This window comes from Megachile rotundata, chromosome 2 (assembly GCF_050947335.1).
Source record: "Megachile rotundata isolate GNS110a chromosome 2, iyMegRotu1, whole genome shotgun sequence".
NCBI lineage: Eukaryota > Metazoa > Arthropoda > Insecta > Hymenoptera > Megachilidae > Megachile > Megachile rotundata.
Window position 1 is genome coordinate 16,743,005 of NC_134984.1, and position 22,328 is coordinate 16,765,332.

Here is a 22,328-nt window from a genome sequence, read left to right on the forward strand (position 1 = left end):
AGATTTCATTTTGTATAGGTATGTACAGAGCAAGCTTATACATCATTTTGGCTGTTTCATCAACACCGTCTATGTGCTTTAATTAATAACGAGGTATTTTAATTAATCTCTCAACAATCTCATCAGTCTCCGTTCAAAACCAAAGGAGTAACGTTGGTACCGCTGTGTAATCATTCCGTGGCGGTTAGGTTAGGATGTCGTCGGATAATTTCCTGGAATCAGCAGAAATACCATCGAAAGCATTTTCTCGAGGATCGAGGTTCGTCCCTTTAACAAGCGAGACGAATATTCGTGAAAGTTTCTGAGCAACCGCTCGTGTCCATGCGAGATCAATTTTCTGCAGGGCCGACGTCGCCTTAATTTCCCGCTTTCTGCCTCGTATTAACAGGAAACTGTGAAGGAGGAAAAACCGTGACGAGAAAAATTATTTCCAACATAATCATAAGTTTCTAGTCATATTCAATGCTTTTCTAATTTTAACTAATTCTGATTTTTTAAATTGACGAAAATTCTAACCTTCAAATTTAACATCTGCACTAGTTGTGCAAATGTTTAATGATTATTAAAATTGGACCTCAAAGTTGAACATGTATACTAGTGTTGTTATTAGCTTTTGATCAGAACATCTGTTTTATTATATGTTGTTTAATGATCATTAAAATTGGACCTCAAAGTTGAACATGTACATTAGTGTTGTTCTTAACTTTTGATCAGAACATTTTTTTTATTAAATGTTGTTTAATGATCATTAAAATTAGACTTCCAATATGAACATGTACATTAGTGTTGTTCTTAGCTTGTGATTAGAACATTTTTTTTATTAAATGTTGTTTAATGATCATTAAAATTAGACTTCCAAGATGAACATGTACATTAGTGTTGTTCTTATCTTGTGATTAGAACATTTTTTTTATTAAATGTTGTTTAATGATCATTAAAATTGGACTTCCAATATGAACATGTACATTAGTGTTGTTCTTAGCTTTTGATCAGAACATTTTTTTTTATTAAATGTTGTTTAATGATCACTAAAATAGGACCTTGAAGTTGAACATGTACACTAGTGTTGCTCTTAACCTTTGATCAAAACATCTGCTTTATAAGATATTGTTTAATAATCATTAAACTTGGACCTTGAAGTTGAACATGTACACTAGTGTTGTTCTAAGCCTTTGATCAAAACATCTGCTTTATCAGATATTGTTTAATAATCATTAAAACTGGGCCTTGAAATTGAACATGTACACTAGTGTTGCTCTTAACCTTTGATCAAAACACCTGCTTCATCAGATATTGTTTAATAATTATTAAAATTGGGCTTTGAAGTTGAACATATACACTAGTATTCTTCTTAATTTTAGGTTAGAACATCTGTTTTAACAAATGCCATTTAATAATAATTAAAATAAGACCTTTAAGTAGAACATGTACACTAGTGTTGTTCATAGCTTTTGCTCACAACATGTGTTTCATCAAACATCACTTAATAATCATTCAAACATAACCTTGAAGTTAAACATGTACACTAGTGTTGTTCCCAGTGTTTGATACAAAATGAATCCCATCTTAATTAAATCAAGACCCTGAAGTTGCACACGTGTTCATCTGTTCCACGCAAAACTCTGATCAAATTTAATTAAACCAAGAAGTCATACATCTACCACGTTACCCCATAAAAAAGAACAACCAAAGACCTTGAAATTATTGCGAAAATATTGGAAATGTAGATTTCACAGGGGTTTCCGAAATGCCGTAGTGCCATTAACTTTCCATCGATAAGTGGAACAACGTAACCATTAGCATGCTCTGACCATCTTATTTCTGTTTTTTTACCTTCACATTCTTTCGTCCTCGTCACTTTCACAACAGAGGACAGAATTTCGCACCGTCCATGGTTCCGCGCCGTGTCCGCTAGCTTATGGGGTTTCACCTGGTGTGCTCGGTATAACGGTACCCCGTTACGTCACGTGCTCACACCTGTCACGGTCTGGACAAAGGGTTGCACCACCGGTCGTTGCATATACTAATAACAACGATACGAGAGAGAGAAGAAAAAACGGAGGAAGGTATAACTCGAGGAAGCCGCGTCGCCATATCTGATTTCCGTGACGAGGAAACTGGGACTCCTCTACCTTCTTGTTTCCTTTAGCGCAGTGACGTATACGAAACGCTTGAGCGCCCAGGGCGAGAACCCGTCCGCAGACCTTGATTATTTTAGATCGGGCTTCTTGCGAAAACCGTACTGGCAGTCGTATAAATATTTCTACGAGATGAATTTGCTGGGTTACTGTTTGCGGAAGAAATATGACATGCTGATGTTGGGACATGAGACTGCGTTTGGATTAGGAACTTACTGATTTTTACATTTATTCATTTTGAAGTTTATTGGTTCTCACTTGTGTATCTGTCACTCGTTGAATTGTTAATTATGCTTCTGGTGTATTTAAATTCATTAAAGAGTCAAGTTAAGATGGTTACCATATTTCCATAATTATATCTGAACATTTGTTATAATTGAACGGCAGCCATCTTGTATTGAACATATTCATATTCATAACATAATGAGGTAGCCATTTTCTTTCACATATTACTCTCTGTGTGAACACTACACATATCAAAATTGTCTATCACTTATTACAATCGACATGCAATGATTTTATAACATAAACATTAACGAAATTTTCCTCAAACTTCAAACAAAAATCTGATATGAGCGCAATTTTACGTCACCAAAGTCGGCCATCTTGTTCTCCCTAATCCGCCATTTGCTGCGCGGTCTAATAAAGTTATTATTCTCAGAGCTTAATGATCTACTATTATAACTAACCTAACTATTAATATTATATATTAGTATGATAAAATTGGTGATAAATTACACCCCCACCAAGAAGCGAACGTTAACGGCTGTCGATTTGAAACGATTTCAAGCCGACAGTTTGTTGGTTGCCTTTCGTGAACTCGATTCCATTGGGTGTCATTTTTCTCGGCGTCTACGCGTCGTATTTAGGACGTGAGATATAAAACGACACGTTCTCGACACGCACCGCATTCATCCTCCATTTCTCCGGATAAAGGTGTGCGAATTACTGCCACGGTAATTGGAGAAAATGTATTCCTGGAGTGGAAGAAATGCCGATTCATTGTATTCAACCGCGAGCGATTTCATCCAACTTTTTTGTTAACCGATTCTCAGATCGTTCGCATATTTGTCCAACAATCGTTCATCGTTTTTTTTTGTTAACCTTCGTTTCAATCGCAACACGAAAAATTACAGGAAATGTTTTTATACCATTGTCATAGGAATTGTTGAAAACGTAAGAAACTTCCTTAAACTTCCTGCTTGCTTTAGGTGACATTCGTGGAAAATTTCACATGCTTTTTCCTTGAACTATGGTTTCTAAACTGATCGTTAACATAGACATTTTGTGTTCTCTTAATATTCTGATAATGGACGTTCATTTAGGAATAATCTTGTAATACGTAAATATTTTTTTAAAGGAATATTTAAAATATTTGTTCAAAACTTTTACATCTAAGCTGCTTAATATGTACATTGATGTGTATACCTTAAGTGTACATATTATACATCTTAGATTTATATTACTTAATATAAATTAATATATAAATTACTTAATATACATTACTTAATACAAATCTAAAATAAAAATAGCCAATGTCTTAGCCAATTAAAAAATATTAATATTCAGCCAATTCACGTGCGACTCACATCATCATAAAAAATACCTATCTTCACATATCTGTCAGCATAAAATAATTTAAAAAAGGAGTAAACGATTTCCATTTTCTAACGGGTCCGCAATATAATTGGAAGCACACATTCGTAGCTCAAACAAGCTGACTAGGCAAAAATGCCAGAGCAAAATAGGTTAAGATTTCGAATACGTGTCCACATATGTAAATTTCGAAGCTACACAACAAGATCCCGTGTCAAACGAATGGACCTGTTTTTGATTCGAGCACATGACTAACTAGATAAAGATTTGGGTATCCGGAACAAAATTCTAGGATACCATGTGTTCATGAATTTTTTGATGAGCCACCGAGTGTGGCGCCAATACGAAAGATTAATTTTTTGGGGCCGCTTTCTCCTAATAGCCCGCCTTTCTACCGGATCCAATTTATGATCTGCATCTGTTACCACAAATGTGTTCCTTTATCGATTTCATTTTGATACGCTGTTTTACACATAACAAGTGGCGAGTTTGAAATTTCCTCCCAAGGTGTTTTATATCTTTACGATAACTTTCGAACGAATTAACTGCTGATTTGTTAATCGTTCACACGGGATATTGCTCTTTGTTCGTACTTTACTGGGTCACTCGCGTGAGAACTCTTACAGATTCGCTGTACAAATGAAATTAAGAACTTTGTTCAACGTGTGTGTGAGGAAAAGTGAATGCTGATGTACGAATTTAGTGTCACGAAAGCAAAATTTAGAGGGATTTTTTAAGTTATGAGCTTTTGTTAGCCATTTTGTATTATAAACTGTACTGATTATTTTGTTATTTTTCTTAAATTTTGAACATTACATTGACATACCACACTTGTTAGTTTGAGAAGAGTTTTTAACCAACAAATTGTGTTCTTACATTTCAAAATCTACATTACATTTTACTGCAGTAGCAGTCGGCCATTTTGTCATCAGTAATATTGATAAAACACCTACATGGCTATCTTCTTCAAACATCCTTTACTTCATAACAAATTTATTCAAGAAAAAATAAATATCGTACATCTGTAAAAATTAATCACAGACAAGACTAACCTAACCTAACATAAAACAAATTAATAAATTTTCTAAGAGAACATTCATTCTCAATACAAACTTATGTAATTTTTAGACATAATCAAAAGAACTATTTATAAATTTTCTCCAAGATTCAATTCTCCAAATGAATCTTGAAATCCCAAATTTTTAAAAGAATTTTTCGATGTTTCTTAGGTTAAGTACGACATAAGTACGAACAAGAAATAATGGCAACGATTTTTCACGAAAGAAATGTCAAAAAAGAAACGGAAGGCAACGAAGGAGAAATGTTCACTCGCACTTTCACGTATTATCTACCGTTCGGCGTTATCCCTGCATATAACGAGTGGTATAAACCACTTCCGGTTGGACGAGTTAGCAGCATGCGGGTGAGAAATCTGGGTCAGACCGCTGGTTAGCTTTTCTAGTCGCGTTCTTATCGGTCGTGGTGTTACGCAAATTCAGGTTTGCATTGCGATTTCGAGAGGCGAAAAGGAAAGTACGGGTGCACGCTAAGGGCGATATTTTATATTCATTTTTTATTGGGGACATCTTTCTTCGCTCGACGCGGGAATTTCAAATTGATAAAATGGAGCGTGGCACGCTATCGTTACTTATCTGCAAACTTTATTAATGATTATGGGACGTAGAATGTTATATGCTACGGTAATGTTACATGCCACGATAATGTTATAATGTATGTTTCATAATGTTACGATAATGTAATATATGTCTCATTGTGTTAGGTTAATATTGTTACGTATGTACTATGTTATTATCGCTATCATAGTCTTATAATGTAGATGTTCGTGTTATGATAATTTTATGATATGATGCATTATATCTTTTCAAATTAATTCGAAATTTTTGTTTTTGTAAAATTTGGGAATTTGGGGATTTGGGGGATTTTGGGGGATTTCAAGCAATTTTGGGGAACTTAGGAATTTTTGAGAATTTTGGGGAATTTTGAGGATTTAGGGAATTTGAGAAATTTAAGGGATTTGAGGAATTTGGGAATTTGGGAATTTGGGGATTTGGGGATTTGGGGAATTGGGGATTTGGGGAATTTGGGATTTGGGGAATTTGGGATTTGGGGAATTTGGGATTTGGGGAATTTGGGATTTGGGAAATTTGGGATTTGGGGAATTTGGGGAATTTGGGATTTGGGAAATTTGGGATTTGAGGAATTTGGGATTTGAGGAATTTGGGATTTGGGAAATTTGGGATTTGGGAAATTTGGGATTTGGGGAATTTGGGATTTAGGGAATTGAGGATTTGGGGAATTTGGGATTTGGGGAATTGGGGAATTGGGGATTTGGGGATTTGGGGATTTGGGGATTTGGGGATTTGGGGATTTGGGGATTTGGGGATTTGGGAGATTGGGGGATTGGGGTTTGGGGAATTTGGGGTTGGGGAATTTGGGATTTGGGAAATTTGGAATTTGGGAAATTTGGGATTTGGGAAATTTGGTATTTGGGAAATTTGGGATTTGGGAACTTGGGGATTTGGGAATTTGGGTATTTGTAAAAATAGTCTTAGCAAATTTGAAAACTCGAAATCTCCAAAACTCCAAAATCAAAAAACAAAAAATCCCCCAACCTCAAGACTAGAAACCATCATCCCCCAAACTACACCAAATAACCTAACCAATAATTCCCCAAACCCATCATTCTCCAGATCCCCATAACATCCATCGAATCTCGTCGCAATGTCCGTACGATTCCTTCGGGTGTACAGTCTTTCACCTGTGTCCAGTCAGCAACATCTTTCGCTCCAGCTGTTGGATGAAGGAAGAGAGTCAAATCGAAAAAGAAGGAATGGAAACGGTGGCAGAGAACGGCTGGCGATCTGACGGCGGTTCGATCGTGGGGGGGAACGAGCTCGCAAGTAAGCACGGTAGGCCCGTTTGAGTCTCAACTTTACGTAGAAGGCGGAAAGAGTTGAAAAGAGTAGTTGAAGAGGGGGGTGAGTGTACAGCAGGGACGATCGAGATCGTGAGTAGGTCACTGGGACGTGGCTCGTGGCCGAGACGAGCCTGGCTTGCACCTACAGTCAGTCCCCGTCGGCCAAGGTAGCCACCGTTGGGCCCGTCGAGTCGCGGTAGACAGGCAAACAGTTCCTTTTTTTCCGGGAAACAGGGAAAAACGGTCACGCTGTCGGGCCCGATGACGAACAACTGACGATACGCGTGTTCCCGGGATCGTTTCGTGTGCAAGGGGGGTGTCCTAACATTCGCTAGAACGTTTTCGAAAGGTACTAGGGAAATCTTTCGGACAGCAGTGTGTGCACTTCTGGAAGACGTGGATAAGCATTCGAGAGGAAGGTGCTTCTTTTTTCTTCATTTTTTTATATGATTATCTGGAGGGGTTAGGGAAATTTATTGTAGTATGTGATTTTGGTGTGGGGTAGGTTTTGTATCCACCATATGGGATATGTCATATTAGGTTTGATATGTGTAGAAAAATTCTTGGTACGTAAGGGGACAAGTTTGGTGTGAATTTAGGAATTTGGGGATTTTGGGGATTTCGGGAATTTGGAGAATTTTGGGGATTTAGGGAATTTGGAGAATTTGGGTGATTTAAGGAATTTGGAGGATTTGGGTAATTTTGGGGATTTAGGGAATTTGCGTAATTTAAGGAATTTGGAGGATTTGGGTAATTTTGGAGATTTAGGGAATTTGGAGGATTTGGGAGATTTGTGTATTCCCTAATGTGGATTTATCCTAATCAGACGAGTGTTAAAATGGAGGACGTCACGTGGTGTGACATACACCCTAGTGAAACTAAAACGATTGCTTCAACATTCATATGCATTACTCTTCTTTAAAATAAAATAACTGTACAGTCTGGTTGCTATTTTTTAGGTTAGTTGATTCAACTAATTAAGTTGTTCAGTCAGACAGCTACTATTACCTGATGGCTACGTAACTAGAAGGTTAAGACACTTATCTGTTATTTGATCATACTGAATCAGTTGAAGATGATTGGTGGATTTTGAGATATATTTGGTGGATTTGGAGAATGAATAGATAAAATCCTTCAGCTGGATAGTTCACTCTTCTTCTTTTTGGATAGTTAAATCAATGAGGTCCCAGTCGTGTTCATTGACCGCTTGATACTTGACCACTCGATAATTGATCACTTCATACTAAAAATAGTGGATCATCTACTAAATGTGTAGAAGCTAGTGCAGAAGTTTTCGACTCTGATAATTTCTTCTTCTTTCCTTGTGATTCAGTGCAAGAATCCCAAAGAAAACTTCAGGTTTTGACACTTTAAAAATTTAGAAACGAATCACAAAACTCCAAAGTGTAGAAACTGTGAAATACAAAAGTTTGCCATGTGCAAACCAAAAAATGACCATTCAGTATAGTTTGATTTTCTCGAGCACTATTCCAGCGATTAAGAGTTAATACCGTTTCCCCGTCTTTGATGTCCGTTTCGAATTCAAAGTGTACAAGTTTCACCGATGTTCCACGCGTTCGAGATCTTCCTTTTGTCTCTCCGCTGGCCACGGAATTTAATTTTTTTTTTTCTTCCCCCTCCACTTTCCTTGAAACTTCATCTCCTGGCCAATTCCAACAGAAATGAAGCCCTCTGCCAGGGACTTTGAATCTCGTTGGAATTGAATTTCCCGGAAACGGAGGGGTTGAACTTTTTCTTTGAACAACGTCCTATCCAACCAGCTTTTAATTAAGAAGTTCGAGTTTCTAGGTACAGTTTAGATGTTTATTGCTTCAGACAGTAAATGCACTGCTCGGATGACAAGAATCTTGTTTTGTGGATCTTTGACTCCTTCGATCTCCTGTTTACCAATATTTTGTCAACTACAATTAAAATTGCATGACAGGTTTTTTAATTGATGGAAGACTGTTCATTTTTAGGTTTTAGGTTATGTTTGTAGGAGGAACATTTTACGTAAATAATTTTTGAGGCAATTACTATAATCTTGAAGGTTTTCTTAATATTTCTATTACTGTAATCTTGAAGATTTTTTAAATATGTTTTCTATATTTTATATCATTTATAGTAACACTGGAAGTTGACAATTTATTTGTGGATCTAAAATGATCATAACCTAAAAAATATTATGGCTGTCCAAATATTTTCATATTTTATTAAGTCAAAATTATTGCTGCATGACATGAAAATAAATTAATATGGATTATTGTATAAATTGCTTACTTGTTGTAAATTGTTAAAAATTATTTTGATTGAAAGTATAAGTTCGTGAAAATATGACGTCAAATGGGAAACCAAAGATTCGTGTTCAATGTAAAATGAGTAGTAATGGATTGAAGTGAACAAAGGGGTCAATCAAGGATTGATTGATGGAATCAGGTGTGAAAACATTGATAGTTAGCTTCCTTTTTCTTTTGTAGCAGAGAGGACACTCGCATGATGGAGAGGACGCGGCGGAGTATACGGAAGACAACTTTAATCTTGTTGCTGCCTTTGCTATTAGCTGTGAGTAAAACTTCCAGTTACTTTCTGTCTGATATAGTTATATTTGTCCAGTGAAATGCTACCAAAGATATCATACTCTAAAAACAGAACTTGATGAGAGGTAACATTAGTAAGAGTTAAAAACACCTCCATTTTGTGAAAGACATTTTAACAAATAATAATAACAGATATTGTAGAAATCACTTTGAAAAGAAGTATGTCTACAAAATGACATGTCGTGCGAATAATCACACGTTAATAGAGGATCACAAAGATTAATTTATATGCAACAAATACAGAAATATAAAAACAGTAAATTGAATGACCCCGTTTAAGACATAATTACCCACAAAGTGTCACTGAAACGAAGTATACTTAAGTCAAAAATAATTACAAGTGTAAATTTTCGTAACGGGACATCCACTTTCGTTTTTGAACGACGACCATCTAATTACCCCATATTCTAACCGGGTGTATGCTCTGACAATCAGCTGTTCCGTTCTTGTATATCTAACAGTCAATCAAATAATCAATTCTCGATCGGTATATCATTTTCTAAGCTCCAATTTACCGTCAAACGAATGGTTGATCACCACTTACTTAGCGAATGTTCTGGTCACTTAAAGTGACAGACGGCTCGTACGGTGACCGTTATTCCGCATTGCGTGAAACAGGTGAATCTATTTATGCAGTGTTGTACGTACATACTTTTTACGACCCATTTAAATAGCATTCACATTAGGCCACTTTTGGTTAGCGATACTGAATTCATTTGAATAAGGTTAGTTCAAGATGGCTGGTTCACTCTTTACTTTATTTCGGACTTGTGGTTTGAGTTTGATATTCAAGATGGCTGACGGGATTGTATTGTCAGCTGTGAGTAGTTCTTAATTGGTAGTTCGTAACTAATTCGTTAATTGACCAAAGGAGTTGACAATTAATAGGAAGAGTTATTATGGAGTTGTTACAGAGGTGGTTCGATGTGGATGAATTTATGATTATAATCCAACAACTACAATTATGGAAGGTTTAATGACATCAATTGTTATGAAGTACCTAATGATTAGTTCGTTTAACACCTACAGTGAAATCATTATACCAAAACTTGTCAATAAACATCTTCAATAATATAATAATCAGCCAACAGTCCCACAAATCGACATCTAAAATCAAAGAAGAATCGTCAATCTAAAAACCGCCCAAGGCGCCAAAAATCTCCAAGCTGACATTCCGCATCGTTGAAATTTTTGAAGATGAAAAGGTTCGATCGTCCCGTTAAGCATTTTCATAACCGTTAAAAAATGCGAAGTGTCCTTTCAACTTGAGGGAGGGGACAAAGCGAACGACGCCGTGCTTCATTGATGCCTAAACGTTTGTCGGTTGGACCGCTATTCTCGGGGCACACGTGTTGTGCTGGCCGAGAAACAACACGACGTTAATGCTTAAGAGGAATCAACGTAGCCACGGGCCCTCCTTGTGCTACATATTGTCTGCTGACGCTGATCGTTTCGAAGTAAAAGCCTCAATGAAACGGTTACCACCCTGAACAGCCTGCGACAAGTGCGCGCATGCGCGTGCGCGTGCGCGTGTGTGCTCGAATCAGGCGGGTTTTTTGTTTTTCTCTTTCTGTGTCACTTCTTCGTTCATTGAAATTTACCGATTTCTGTCGCTTCTTGCGATCTTTGTTTCACTTATTTTCTGTGCTTTTGAATTCTTTTGTTTTTCGTTCTTTTTTGGTTGTTGCTTAATTTTTGGGCTGTGAGGTGTTTAAGGAAGTTATGGTAGGAGTGGATGTTCTAAGAGGAAGTTCTAATATGAACGTTGATATTTGACAATTAGTGAATGATATTCTATATAATTAGTCTCTATGTATTTTCATATGTCTACATATGACTACCACTATGACAATTAATATTTTAAAACAATAATTATATATATAACATTATTGTACGTCAAAGGATACTGAGTCTGACACGATGTGATCATATACAAATTTCACAAAATGGCACTTTTGACATATTAGTCTTAAGCTTGAACTTTTTGTAAAAACTGTTACATTAATAATATTATTAGCGTCCTCATAAAATGGTTGATTTCAAACTACACCAAATCTAAGTTGAACAAATATAAAATATGATTTTCTCATAAAATATTCTGATGACATAACAGTACCTCAAAATGGCACCCACAGCACACCAATTTGAAGGTTAGATGTTGATCAAAATGGCTACCTAAACGGTCAACGTTCTCAGAATAAAATTCCTATTAAAAGAAGAACGAATTAACTAACTTATGATTTACAGTTGGTTGGTTAAAATAAACGTTTCGTACAAAGTCACAACCATGAATCACAAATTTTATTTCCGAAAGGAGTTAATCTTGAAGGTTTTACGGTTTAATTCGTAGCGGTGCTCGCAATGCAAATCGATATTTCGTACACGATACGTATTTATTTTTAGCTATCCCGGCAAAATTTGTTTACACGGATAGCAGCCTGTCTGCTGTAACAAAGTGGAATAAAAGAAAATACGTACGTGGTCGGTGCATCGTGTTTACACGATGCAGACGTAAATGTATCGCAGTTTGTAGACGGTAATTCTACGCTTCACGAGCCAATGAGTTTTCCGATATTCTCGTAACTATAAAAACCAGAATAAACGCAATTAATTTGCTCGAGAACTCGCAGCGCTTTTTTGAACTTTAATTAATACTATTTTTTTTGTTAAGCGGTATCACGCGGTATAACAGGTGTACAATGTTTTGACGAACGTTTTATGGAATCTGCGAGTTTTACCGTTGAATACGTTTCGCTCGATAACTCGTTATACGTTCAATCATACGTTTCGAGGATGTTATATCGTTTGCCTCGTTAAATATCTACTGTGTATTTTCGATATGAGCATTTATGAAATTCTTTTGGTGGTTAGTTGGAAAAGACGTGTGGTTAAAATGTTTGTGAGGGGAGTTATGTGGCATTTTTTGTGGAATTTGGAATTTTGGAATTTTGGGATTTGGAGGTTTTGGGATTTGGGGGTTTTGGGATTTGGGGGTTTTGAGATTTGGGGGTTTTGATATTTGGGGGTTTTGGGATTTGGGGGTTTTGAGATTTGGGGGATTTGGGATTTGGGGATTTTGGGATTTGGGGGTTTTGGGATTTGGTGGTATTGGGATTTGGAATTTTGGGATTTCGGGGGTTTTGGGATTTTGGGGTTTTGGGATTTTGGGATATTGAGATATTGGAATTTTGGAATTTTGGAATTTTGGGGTTTTAGGATTTTGGAATTTTGGGTTTTTAGAATTTTGGGATATTGGGATTTTGAGATTTTGGGATTTTGAGTTTTGAGTTTTGGGTTTCGGGTTTCGGGTTTTAGGATTTCGAGATTTGGAACTTTAAGATTTTACAATTTTGGGTTTTAGAATTTTGCGATTTTGAGATTTGGAATTTAGGGATTTTTAATTTTTCCAGCTTAGGTCTTCGAAGTTTTGGGAGCTTGGAACTGTTGAATATTATAATTTTGGAACATCAGGAACTTGGGAATTGTAGAACATTGAAATTTTATGAATTTATAATTTTGAAATTTTTAAATTATAATAATTTGGAATTTTGAAATTATAAGCTTAAAAATTTGAAAGTCTGGAATTTTTAAACTGTAACTTTTGACCTTTGGAATTTTCGACCATGAACAAGGGAATCTAAGTTATATGGTAGTTTGAAAATTTGACTGTTTTGCACCTTGACCTAAAACTCCAAAACTCTAAAACTCAAAACCATGCAAACCTCTAAAATCCACAACCAGCAAATATTCATCAAATTCTTCGTTCCCCACATGTCCATCCCAACAAGGTCTCGTCAATTTATCCAGCATCGATATCATCGTCTCGACTACCTGTTATACGACACTATAAATACCCTGTATAAGGCTTAGCAGCAAGTGTTACTATGGTGTGTCCACTGTTAACTATAAGATCCGAACAAGCGAAGCGAAGATAGTAGGTCATCGCGCCGGACACGATGTCCTCTTTCGACTATACTCTCTAGACGATCTTCTTTCTTCCTTTCTCGTTCTTCGCCACATTTTCTTGATCTCTGCTCCCCACCCATGCTCTCTCGTCTGACTCTCTTTCTCTATCGGTAGTCTCCTGCTGAGACGATATATAGCGGGTCAGATTCTAGTCGAGTTCCAGCCCAGGATTGACTTCTTTTCCATCGGCAGCTTTCTTTCCTGAGAAAACGTCTCGTCCCGTTCTGTTTTGACCCGTCTCGGCTCGGCTCCGCTCGGCTCGTCTTGCCTTCTTTCGTTTCTGATCTTCTATGGAAGACTTTTAACGCGAAACGATCCCGCGTATCCTGTTCGTGTGACGAAAGATAATAAGCTCTTTGTTAGGCGGAAAAAATCGAAAGGGGTCGTGTTAATTTTCTTTGCATTGTGTCTTTTCTTCTTTGAGTTGAGGTTCTTTGGATTTTAATGAATACACTAGTTTTTTAGTGTTTAACAAGGTAATTATGTAGATTTTTTAGAGGTTAGACAATAATGGTATGACGATAATAAATTTATATATTTAGGGTTTAATAGGGCTTTTTTTGTTATGATAGTTTATGATAGTATTGATTAAAATGTGGATGAGAATAATTTTGAATGCAAATATGGGAGTTTGTTATATAACGGTGTTGCACTTAGTTGGAGTGCATTTAACGGTACTGCATTTAGCTGTGCTGCACTTAAGAGTGTGGCACTTAACTGTACTCCATACTTGAAAATTTAGGTATTTGAGAAATGTAATATTTATTAATTTAGAGGTTTTGAAAGTAAACTCTGACACTATTAAATTCTTGAAAATTAAAAACTTGACTGAAAAAAAAACTTGAGAACTTAAAAATTTATGAAACTTCACTTCTCAAGAATTTATAAGAATTTTAAGAATTTCAACTACATTTTGTTCCACTCGTAAGCCAACCTTACCTCAAAAAAATTAAAGAAACCTAAACAGCACTCTTAAAGAACACCCCTATAAGATTTTGCAAAATATCAAAAATCTAATCATTATATTTAACCTTCATTTGAATTTCCCGCGCGAATATCCATGAAAACATGAACCTGTACCCCTTGTATACCTAACCTATAACCTAACCTATCCCTGATTATAATATTTATAAGAATAGAGACAGCATGGTACCGCATTAACCAGAGAAGTTTATGATAGCAACAAGGTGTGTTGCTTATCGAGAAGATGCTTCGGGTTTCTTTATTAAAAGTGGTTCAAGAACGCCAACGCAGAGGCCGGTTACTTTGAACCTATAAGACAGAACGTATTTATTTCGCTCTAATGAGATTTCGTTACGTTGGCAAAACAACCGAGTTAATTATTTTCCTGGAAGGCATACTTGCAAATTCACTGCTGTTTGCTTCTTTCGGTCGGGTAGAAATTGTTTGACGGAGTTCGAAAGTTTCCTTGTACTTTGATAGGGACGGGCTTGGATTAAAATAGTTCCTAGCATCGGTTATTGATTATCTTTTGGAGGAAACAGATTGAAAGATATTGGAATCCTGAGTAGAAAAATTCCGTTCTTGACCGACTTTTCTTTTATTGAAGTATTGTTTATTGTTATACGGTTTCAATTTTGTTTATTGTTGCAGCATTCTGAATTTATAAATTTGTACATAAATTATGCTTCTAGATGATTGTTCAAGTATTAAAACTTTCAATTGTGTACATAAATAATTGTTTAAATATTATGATTTATAATTATGTACATATACAATTGTTAAAATATTATGATTTATAATTATGTACATAAATAATTGTTACAGTATTTTATATTTACAATTATGTTTAGTAATAATTGTTTAAATATTATAAATTCATATAAACACTTATTAATAATTATTAAAATATCATCAATTTATAATTATGTTCAATAATTATTAAAATATTTTAAGCTTATAATTTTGTACATAAAAAATTGTTTATCTATTCTAAATTTATTCTTGCATACATAAAAGACAACGACGATAATAAATAATTTTACATAAAATAAACGAACAATTTTTTTATTAAATTTAAGTTTATGTATGTATATTATATTTATCTCAAAAAATGTCTCGAGTAAAATTACACTTAAAAAAAAGTTTACAACAGCGTGTATTTATAGAAAGTTGTTTTATTCACGGCTTATAAAGTGTAGGTACATGAAATTCGCGCTAACGAATATTCTCTACTTTTTGTGCGTCTGCTTCGTAATTTTATTACCTCCGTGAATCCATAATGTTCACGCCTTTTTCATAACAAAGTTTAAAACATTATTCCGGTACGTGAAACAGTATTCTACATATTTCGCGATGTTTTAAAGCGCGCTGCGTTGTACACATACAGGGTGGGCAGACAGTAATTGGATTATACTAGACAGATTGTGTTAAATGTCTAGTTGAAATGATATTCAACTTTTATTTTATTTTTGAATGAAATTTGGACTTCTATTTTATTATAAAAGTAATACTTCATTACTTTTGTAATTAATTTTATAATTGTATTTTTGTTAAATTTTCAAAATAGCATCTTTGTTAAGGAACTGTTTAAATTTTTATTCATTTACAAATTTTTAAATGATCTAATGATTAAAAATGATTCACAGTATTAATAAAAAGGACATTTTTCTAAAATTTATAACAATGTATAAAATTCATAATATTTTTTACTGGAAATTATTTTGTAAATCTTTGTAAATAATCACCTTTCCCTAAACTTTATTTTAAGTCTAAATTTATTTGTCAAAAAATACCATTTATTTATTTATAAACTAAAAAGGTTTATTTATTAGCTTTACTAGTTTTTTTTTTATTTTGACTACTTTTTCATTTCTATAAATAGTATTCAGGTAATAAAATTATTTAATAATTCAATGCAATACAAATTTTGTGCAAGATTCATAATGAGTCTCATGTATCTTCCGCCATCTTGATCTTCATATATTATAAACGTTTTCAGAAAACCTTGCAGAGACATTTTCAATTTACCATCTTCTTCATTAAGATGTTTGTTATTCCGTGTTTCGTATAAATTATCCGATTACGTGGATTACGAAACTAACCAATCTCATTAATATATGTATCGCAGAAGCTGGTTTCTGGAAATTAGTGGTCGCGGTTCACCAAAGTGGCATTCATCTTAGGTTCTAATGCGTTTAATTGCATTCCGTGTCGGTAACTCATGGCACCAGACGAGATAAAATAGAAATTTTGTGTTCGAAGCTGAACAATTCTGACTAAATCAAATTTCTATTATTTCTCAAAATAATCTCATTCTTTAATCTAAACTTTGCACTGCATTAATATTAATACATAACCTAACTTTTCTTGAAGTTACACAGTCAGCTAACTAACCTCATTTTCTTAACATTTTATTCAATCAATAAATATTTTAAACTACCATGAATAATACTTTGTACGTGAGACAAAATTTGGTCGAACATAGGTAAATAAATAAAAATTTATTTTGTGGAATATACAGTGAAGTGTTGAGTAAAAGTGAATGTAGAGAATTTTTGTAATAAAAGAATAGTGAAAACCATATGATTTATAGTAGTTTGTAAAGTGTCATAGTAGTCTTTTAGGTATGATCTAACCGCCATTGATAAATTTCCCTGAACAAGAAACAGCCGCGTTGTTGCGGTGCGAAACGCGCAATCTTGCGGGAAACCACTGCATTTATTTCCTTAACCTGTTTCTCGTAATTCGAGATCATTCCTCTAATTCTTGCAGTGCATCACAACAATTAGACTTGACAATTGTTTCGTTAGAAGCAATTGTTAGGTAATTGTATCTTAACTGTAACGACATTTATACGATGTTACAAGATTCATTGAAAAGATTCATCCTAAAAGAATAAATAAAAATGCACCTAGCAAATAAAAATGTACACAGCAATTTCTTGAAGTTTACACAAAAGCGATTCAAGTGACCAAAGTTTCTCAGAAAAGATTTAACGAAGTACACAGAAAATTAATTTAAGTAATTGAATTCTTTAAAAGAGCGATTTAAGTGATTACAGTTTATTCACAGGAAAGTGACTTAAGTGATTGAAGTTTATTTTAAAATAGTTCACAGAGATAAAGTAGGTAACGAAGGACAGGCGTTTCGCATAGCAGTACATGAAAGCGGTGATCTTTTTCAATTAAAATCCCACCCTGCGGGTTTTCTTCAATAAAAGAGCGCACAATGATTCTCAGCCTGATTCTCACGGTTAGGGCTACGCGACTTCCTTCTAATCGTCTCGTAATTGGATCGCCTCCTCTTCCTGTAGCCACGGTTGACGAACTACCGATTTCTTGAATCTTTATTTACATAAAAATATTTTAACTTCTTTCACGCTTAGGTAATAGTTAGACTTACTTGAAGTACTTACTTGGATATTTAGCTAAACTTAACCTAACCTAACCTAACTCATTGGATACTCTAACGAGAATATTCGTTATGAAGTTGTTCTGAAATCTCTAATATTTAAAATTGAAAGTATTTAAATCTGTAAAAGTACCTACTGTATTATCTCAAATCCTATGTCTCTAAAACAAGTATCTGAAATCTTGAAATATTTCAGTAGAAATTTAGTAAAAATATTTCAGTAAAAATTCAGTAAAAATATTTCAGTACAAAATTCAATAAAAATTCAGTAAAAACATGTCAGTAGAAAATTCAGTAAAAATTCAGTAGCAATTTAATCAAAATATTTCAGCAAAAATTCAGTAAAAATTCAGTCAAAATATTTCAGTAGAAAATTCAGTAAAAATATTTCAGTACAAAATTCAGTAAAAATTCAGTAGCAATTCAATCAAAATATTTCAGCCAAAATTTAGTAAAAATTCAATAAAAATATTTCAGTAAAAATTCAGTCAAAATATTTCAGTAGAAAATTCAGTAAAAATATTTCAGTACAAAATTCAATAAAAATTCAGTAAAAATTCAGTAAAAATTCAGCAAAAATTCAGTAAAAATATTTCGCTAAAAAAAAGTTATTAATAAACCTTACTATTCGTCCACAAAGACATCCCTCAGAGGATGAAGCTAACTCATCATCCATATATCATCCATTCATAAAATTCGAAGACGTTGCACTAATTCAACCGCAATTACTATTAGAAAGTACCTATTTCCAAATTGTCGTAATGAATTAATTTTCTCCTCCGGCTCTAATTTCCTGTGGGTATTGCCCACAATCCCCGGGTTTTCGAAACACATGTAAGTGACATGTTGGTACCGTGTCGCGTCGTTCGAACTGACTGACCCGGCCTACTTTTTCACCGCCATATACAGAGAAGGAGACTATCGGTATTACGACGTCGTGGTTTCTCTTCGTAAAAGTCAGCTATCTTATTTTCGATAGCGTCTGTCGAAAGCACGTGGACCCGCAGAATCGTGTTGCTTTCTAAACGGGTGAAACTCGGCCACTTCAGCTTCGTGCCTTCTATTTTTCGACAAACGATTCTTCTCGCTATCCATTCTTCGCTTTTTTTTTCTTTTCTTTCTGATGGGGAAATGTTAGATAAGAGATGCTGTTTCTTTGCTGGATGCTGGACTTTTCTATCTGGATCTTTTGGATCAAAGTCAGATTCTGCTTTAGCGAGTGATAAATGTAAGGTTAGGTTAGGAACAGTTAGTGCAAAAAATTTCGGGGTAATGAGAGAGAAATTTTTGATTCATCGACTTTCAAGCTTGCAACTTTCTCAGGTTCAAAATTTTCAGATTAAGAAATTTTTAGTTTACAAATCTCAAGTTGTCAAGTTGCTAAGTTTGGTACTTTGGTTAGGTGCTGATTTGATAATACAATTTGGTAGTTCAGTAATTTGGTCATTTTGTAACTTGCTAATTTGATAATATAAAATGTAATGATTCAGTGACTTCGTCATTTTGTAACTTGCTAATTTAGTAACATAACAAGACTTCAGCGGTTTAATCATTTGGTAACTTGCTAATTTGGTATTATAACAGTAACACAATAATCATGTATAAAATAATATATTACACATAATATAATGACTAAATAACTTCATAATTTAGAAGTCAAGAAATCTGACAACACCACAAAAATTCAAAAACCAAAAACAAATTACTCCGTGTTCGAAATCGATAAATTACTCCGCCATTTGCAGGACCATACTGTCCCCTAGCGGGCACGATCAATGGTCTATAATCTCCAGTAACATGTAATTTCACGCTGAACAACTATAATCCCTGGATACTAGCGAAGAGATCGCCTCGTTACCTCGAAAAAATAAATATCATTTACAATCTCGCGATGCTTCAGTCCCTGCGTCTGTCAAAAGATCGAATTACAATGTTGACGAGAACGACCCTCGTATTTCATTGTCGAGCAGACTACTGTTACCACGTGTCACGTTGGACATTGCAAAGTGGACCGTTCTAATTAAAGCTAGAACGCCGACTGAATCGATTGTTCAGCCAATTAACAAGCACGTTTTGTCCTTGGTATACAGCGAAAGTGTGCTGTCCGAACAAAACGTGGCTTCTCGCTAGATGACAATGGAAAAAGTGAAATCAGTCTCGACCTTTCTATGGCTACCATGCTTCCTTTGCGGACCCTCCTGGCTTCTTCCATTCAGCGAAACGTATCGAAACGTGAGGAAATATCGAAAGTGACTTACGGATATTCTGTGAAGAAATTTACCGTTAAACCTTTCGTAGACCTTATAGACTTTAATGAGTTTTTACTCGTTTTATAATTATATTGGGAATCGTTTATTATTAGGGAAGTATTTAGGGAGGTAGCATATCTTTCTTTTGGACATTTTTGTATTTTTATTTGTAAAATAATTTGCGTAAGTAATTTTGGAAGACCGAGTAAGTTGGGGTAAAAAGTACTGCAAGTTTATTAAAAGTTTTTTGCAAGAGTGCATATTTTTAAGAAATAAAAATTGTAACAAGGATTGCAGTCGAATAGTGAAATTATTCGTTAAGGTTTTATTAGCGATGTCTGTATTAGCTATTGACATAGTTTGATCGTAGGCTTTGAAATATGTGTACCTTTTCGCATAGTCGGTTCGGTGCACATTGACTCCCCAACTTCAAGTTAAATCAAATTACCATCACTATTACTAGCAACATAAGTTTCAAGTCTAAACCTTTTGTTTTTTTCCACAAACATAAAATCAGTGAAAGTAAATTACACATAAGTACTTATAAACAATTTAATCTAAAATGAAAAATCTTTACTGTGCTATGTAAAGTCTATTAAATCCATTATTCAGAAGTTGTGAAAATTTATACCCTTGACGACAGTAAATGACCCTAAACGGTTGGTAAACATAGTAACGAGATGAAGCAGTATTTTCTGGGATAATTTTCGAAATTTCTGGAACAAGAGTGTAGGCAAGTCACGGTTCGGTTTCATCCACAATGAAGGCTGTTGCGCGATTTCGTTTCACGCATCGACCGGTTCCGCGATACTTTTCTATCCATAAAGTCCTTGGAGCAGATCTGGTGCAGGTGCAAGTGGAACAAGAAAGCGGACAGATATGCGTACCGTCGACCTGCCTATCGGTCAGGCACGAACTACTCATTTCCTGTTGATCGTGGAGCCAATTTTATTGTTAGAGCATGGTTAAGGTTATTTGGATCTGTTGACTAGATGGACAAGGTAGACTAGATGTCTCTAGGTTAGATGTTTCTTTTGAGACGTAAACATTTTTTGAAACATTTTTTAAAACATTTTTTGAAATATTTTTTCAAATATTTTTGGAAACAGTTTTTTTGTAATTATAGAGATTGAGAGATAACTTTGTATGATTTCTTTTAAATGGAACATGTATAAATACCATGCACTTTGTACATGTATTGAATATATCAAATATGTAAAATGCAATATATGGCAGATATTTTTTAACCCTTTGATTACAACGAAATAAATGAAATATTGTCTTAAAATAACATTAAGAGTCTATTTAATATTATAAGAGTAAGTCTAGTTAATATATAATAAAATATAACAGAGAATATAAGCTCTAAACTATAAACCACTACCTAGAAAAAAAAAATAAAAGAAATTAACTTTCATGAACTTGTGATACATAAAAAATATAAAAATCAGGAAAAGAAATATATTATAATAGAATATATTATACTTCAGATTGTAAATCGTTTAAGGTGTTACCACATAATTCGTGGTTCTATGGTGCACGCTATACGTACAGTTTTACGATGCATCGCAACGAGACGCCATGAGGTACGCGTCGGAAAAAAGACACTTCAATTTCGTAACTCTTTGGTAACAGGAACTCCTGTAATTTGAAAAACCTGACTGTACAGTTACCTTCGCCTATACGTGATGCTTTTTTATCATTCTTTTTTCCTGAACAAAGCGTTCTCGTCTACAAAAGTTCATATAGCTGTTAGATTAAACACCCTTTGATCACCGGGCGCTTTTTAATTTTCCTTTTACGGTAATTAATTATTGGTCGCAAGGAAATTTGTGAAACGTAGAACGTTTGAGGAAGGTGTTTAATGCAAATTCTAAATGACGAGGTTAGGACTTTTTAGACATATAATTTGTTGTTTGATGAGGTTAGGATTGACATAAGCTGAGGTTAGGTTAGGATTTTAAGTTTACATTATAAACGGCAAAGTTAGGATTTTTTATATAATTTATTGTTTCATGAGGTTAGGATTAACATAAGTTGAGGTTAAGTTAGGATTGACATAAGTTGAGATTAGGTTAGGATTTTAAGTCTACATTACAAACGGCAAGGTTAGGATTTTTTATATAATTTATTGTTTCACGAGGTTAGGATTGACATAAGTTTAAGTTCAGGTAAGGATTTTAAATCTAAATTGTAAAAGACAAGTTTAGGATTTTTTATATAAGTTATTATTTGATAAGGTTAGGATTGGTTCAAGTTTAAGTTGAGGTTAGGATTTTCAATCTTAATTGTAAATAACAAGGTTGAGATTTTTTACATATTTTATTATTTGATGATATTAAGTTTGCCTAAATGTTATACCTGAAAGAAAAGGATAAATTGTGTCATTCCGAATTAAGAGAAAAATAGTACAATTTCAAGAAACTTCAATTTCGATGTAATCAAACCGATTAATGTACCCCTCCTCGAA

General features: G+C 34.4%; 1 protein-coding gene across 4 annotated transcripts in view; it reads left to right on the plus strand.

The window, feature by feature from the left end:
- Nucleotides 1-22,328, plus strand: part of dyl (transmembrane protein dusky-like) — a 30,102-nt gene that overhangs the window by 2,967 nt on the left and 4,807 nt on the right. The window contains exons 1-2 of one of the 4 annotated variants that reach the window (XM_076539592.1): nt 6,784-7,091; nt 9,150-9,234. In XM_076539592.1, the coding sequence (XP_076395707.1) occupies nt 9,166-9,234 (69 nt within the window). In that variant the 5' untranslated portion in view covers nt 6,784-7,091; nt 9,150-9,165. Of the gene's footprint in view, nt 1-6,783; nt 7,092-9,149; nt 9,235-22,328 lie in introns of those variants that run through there. The other 3 variants (XM_076539599.1, XM_076539596.1, XM_076539604.1) reach the window with 3 other exon arrangements.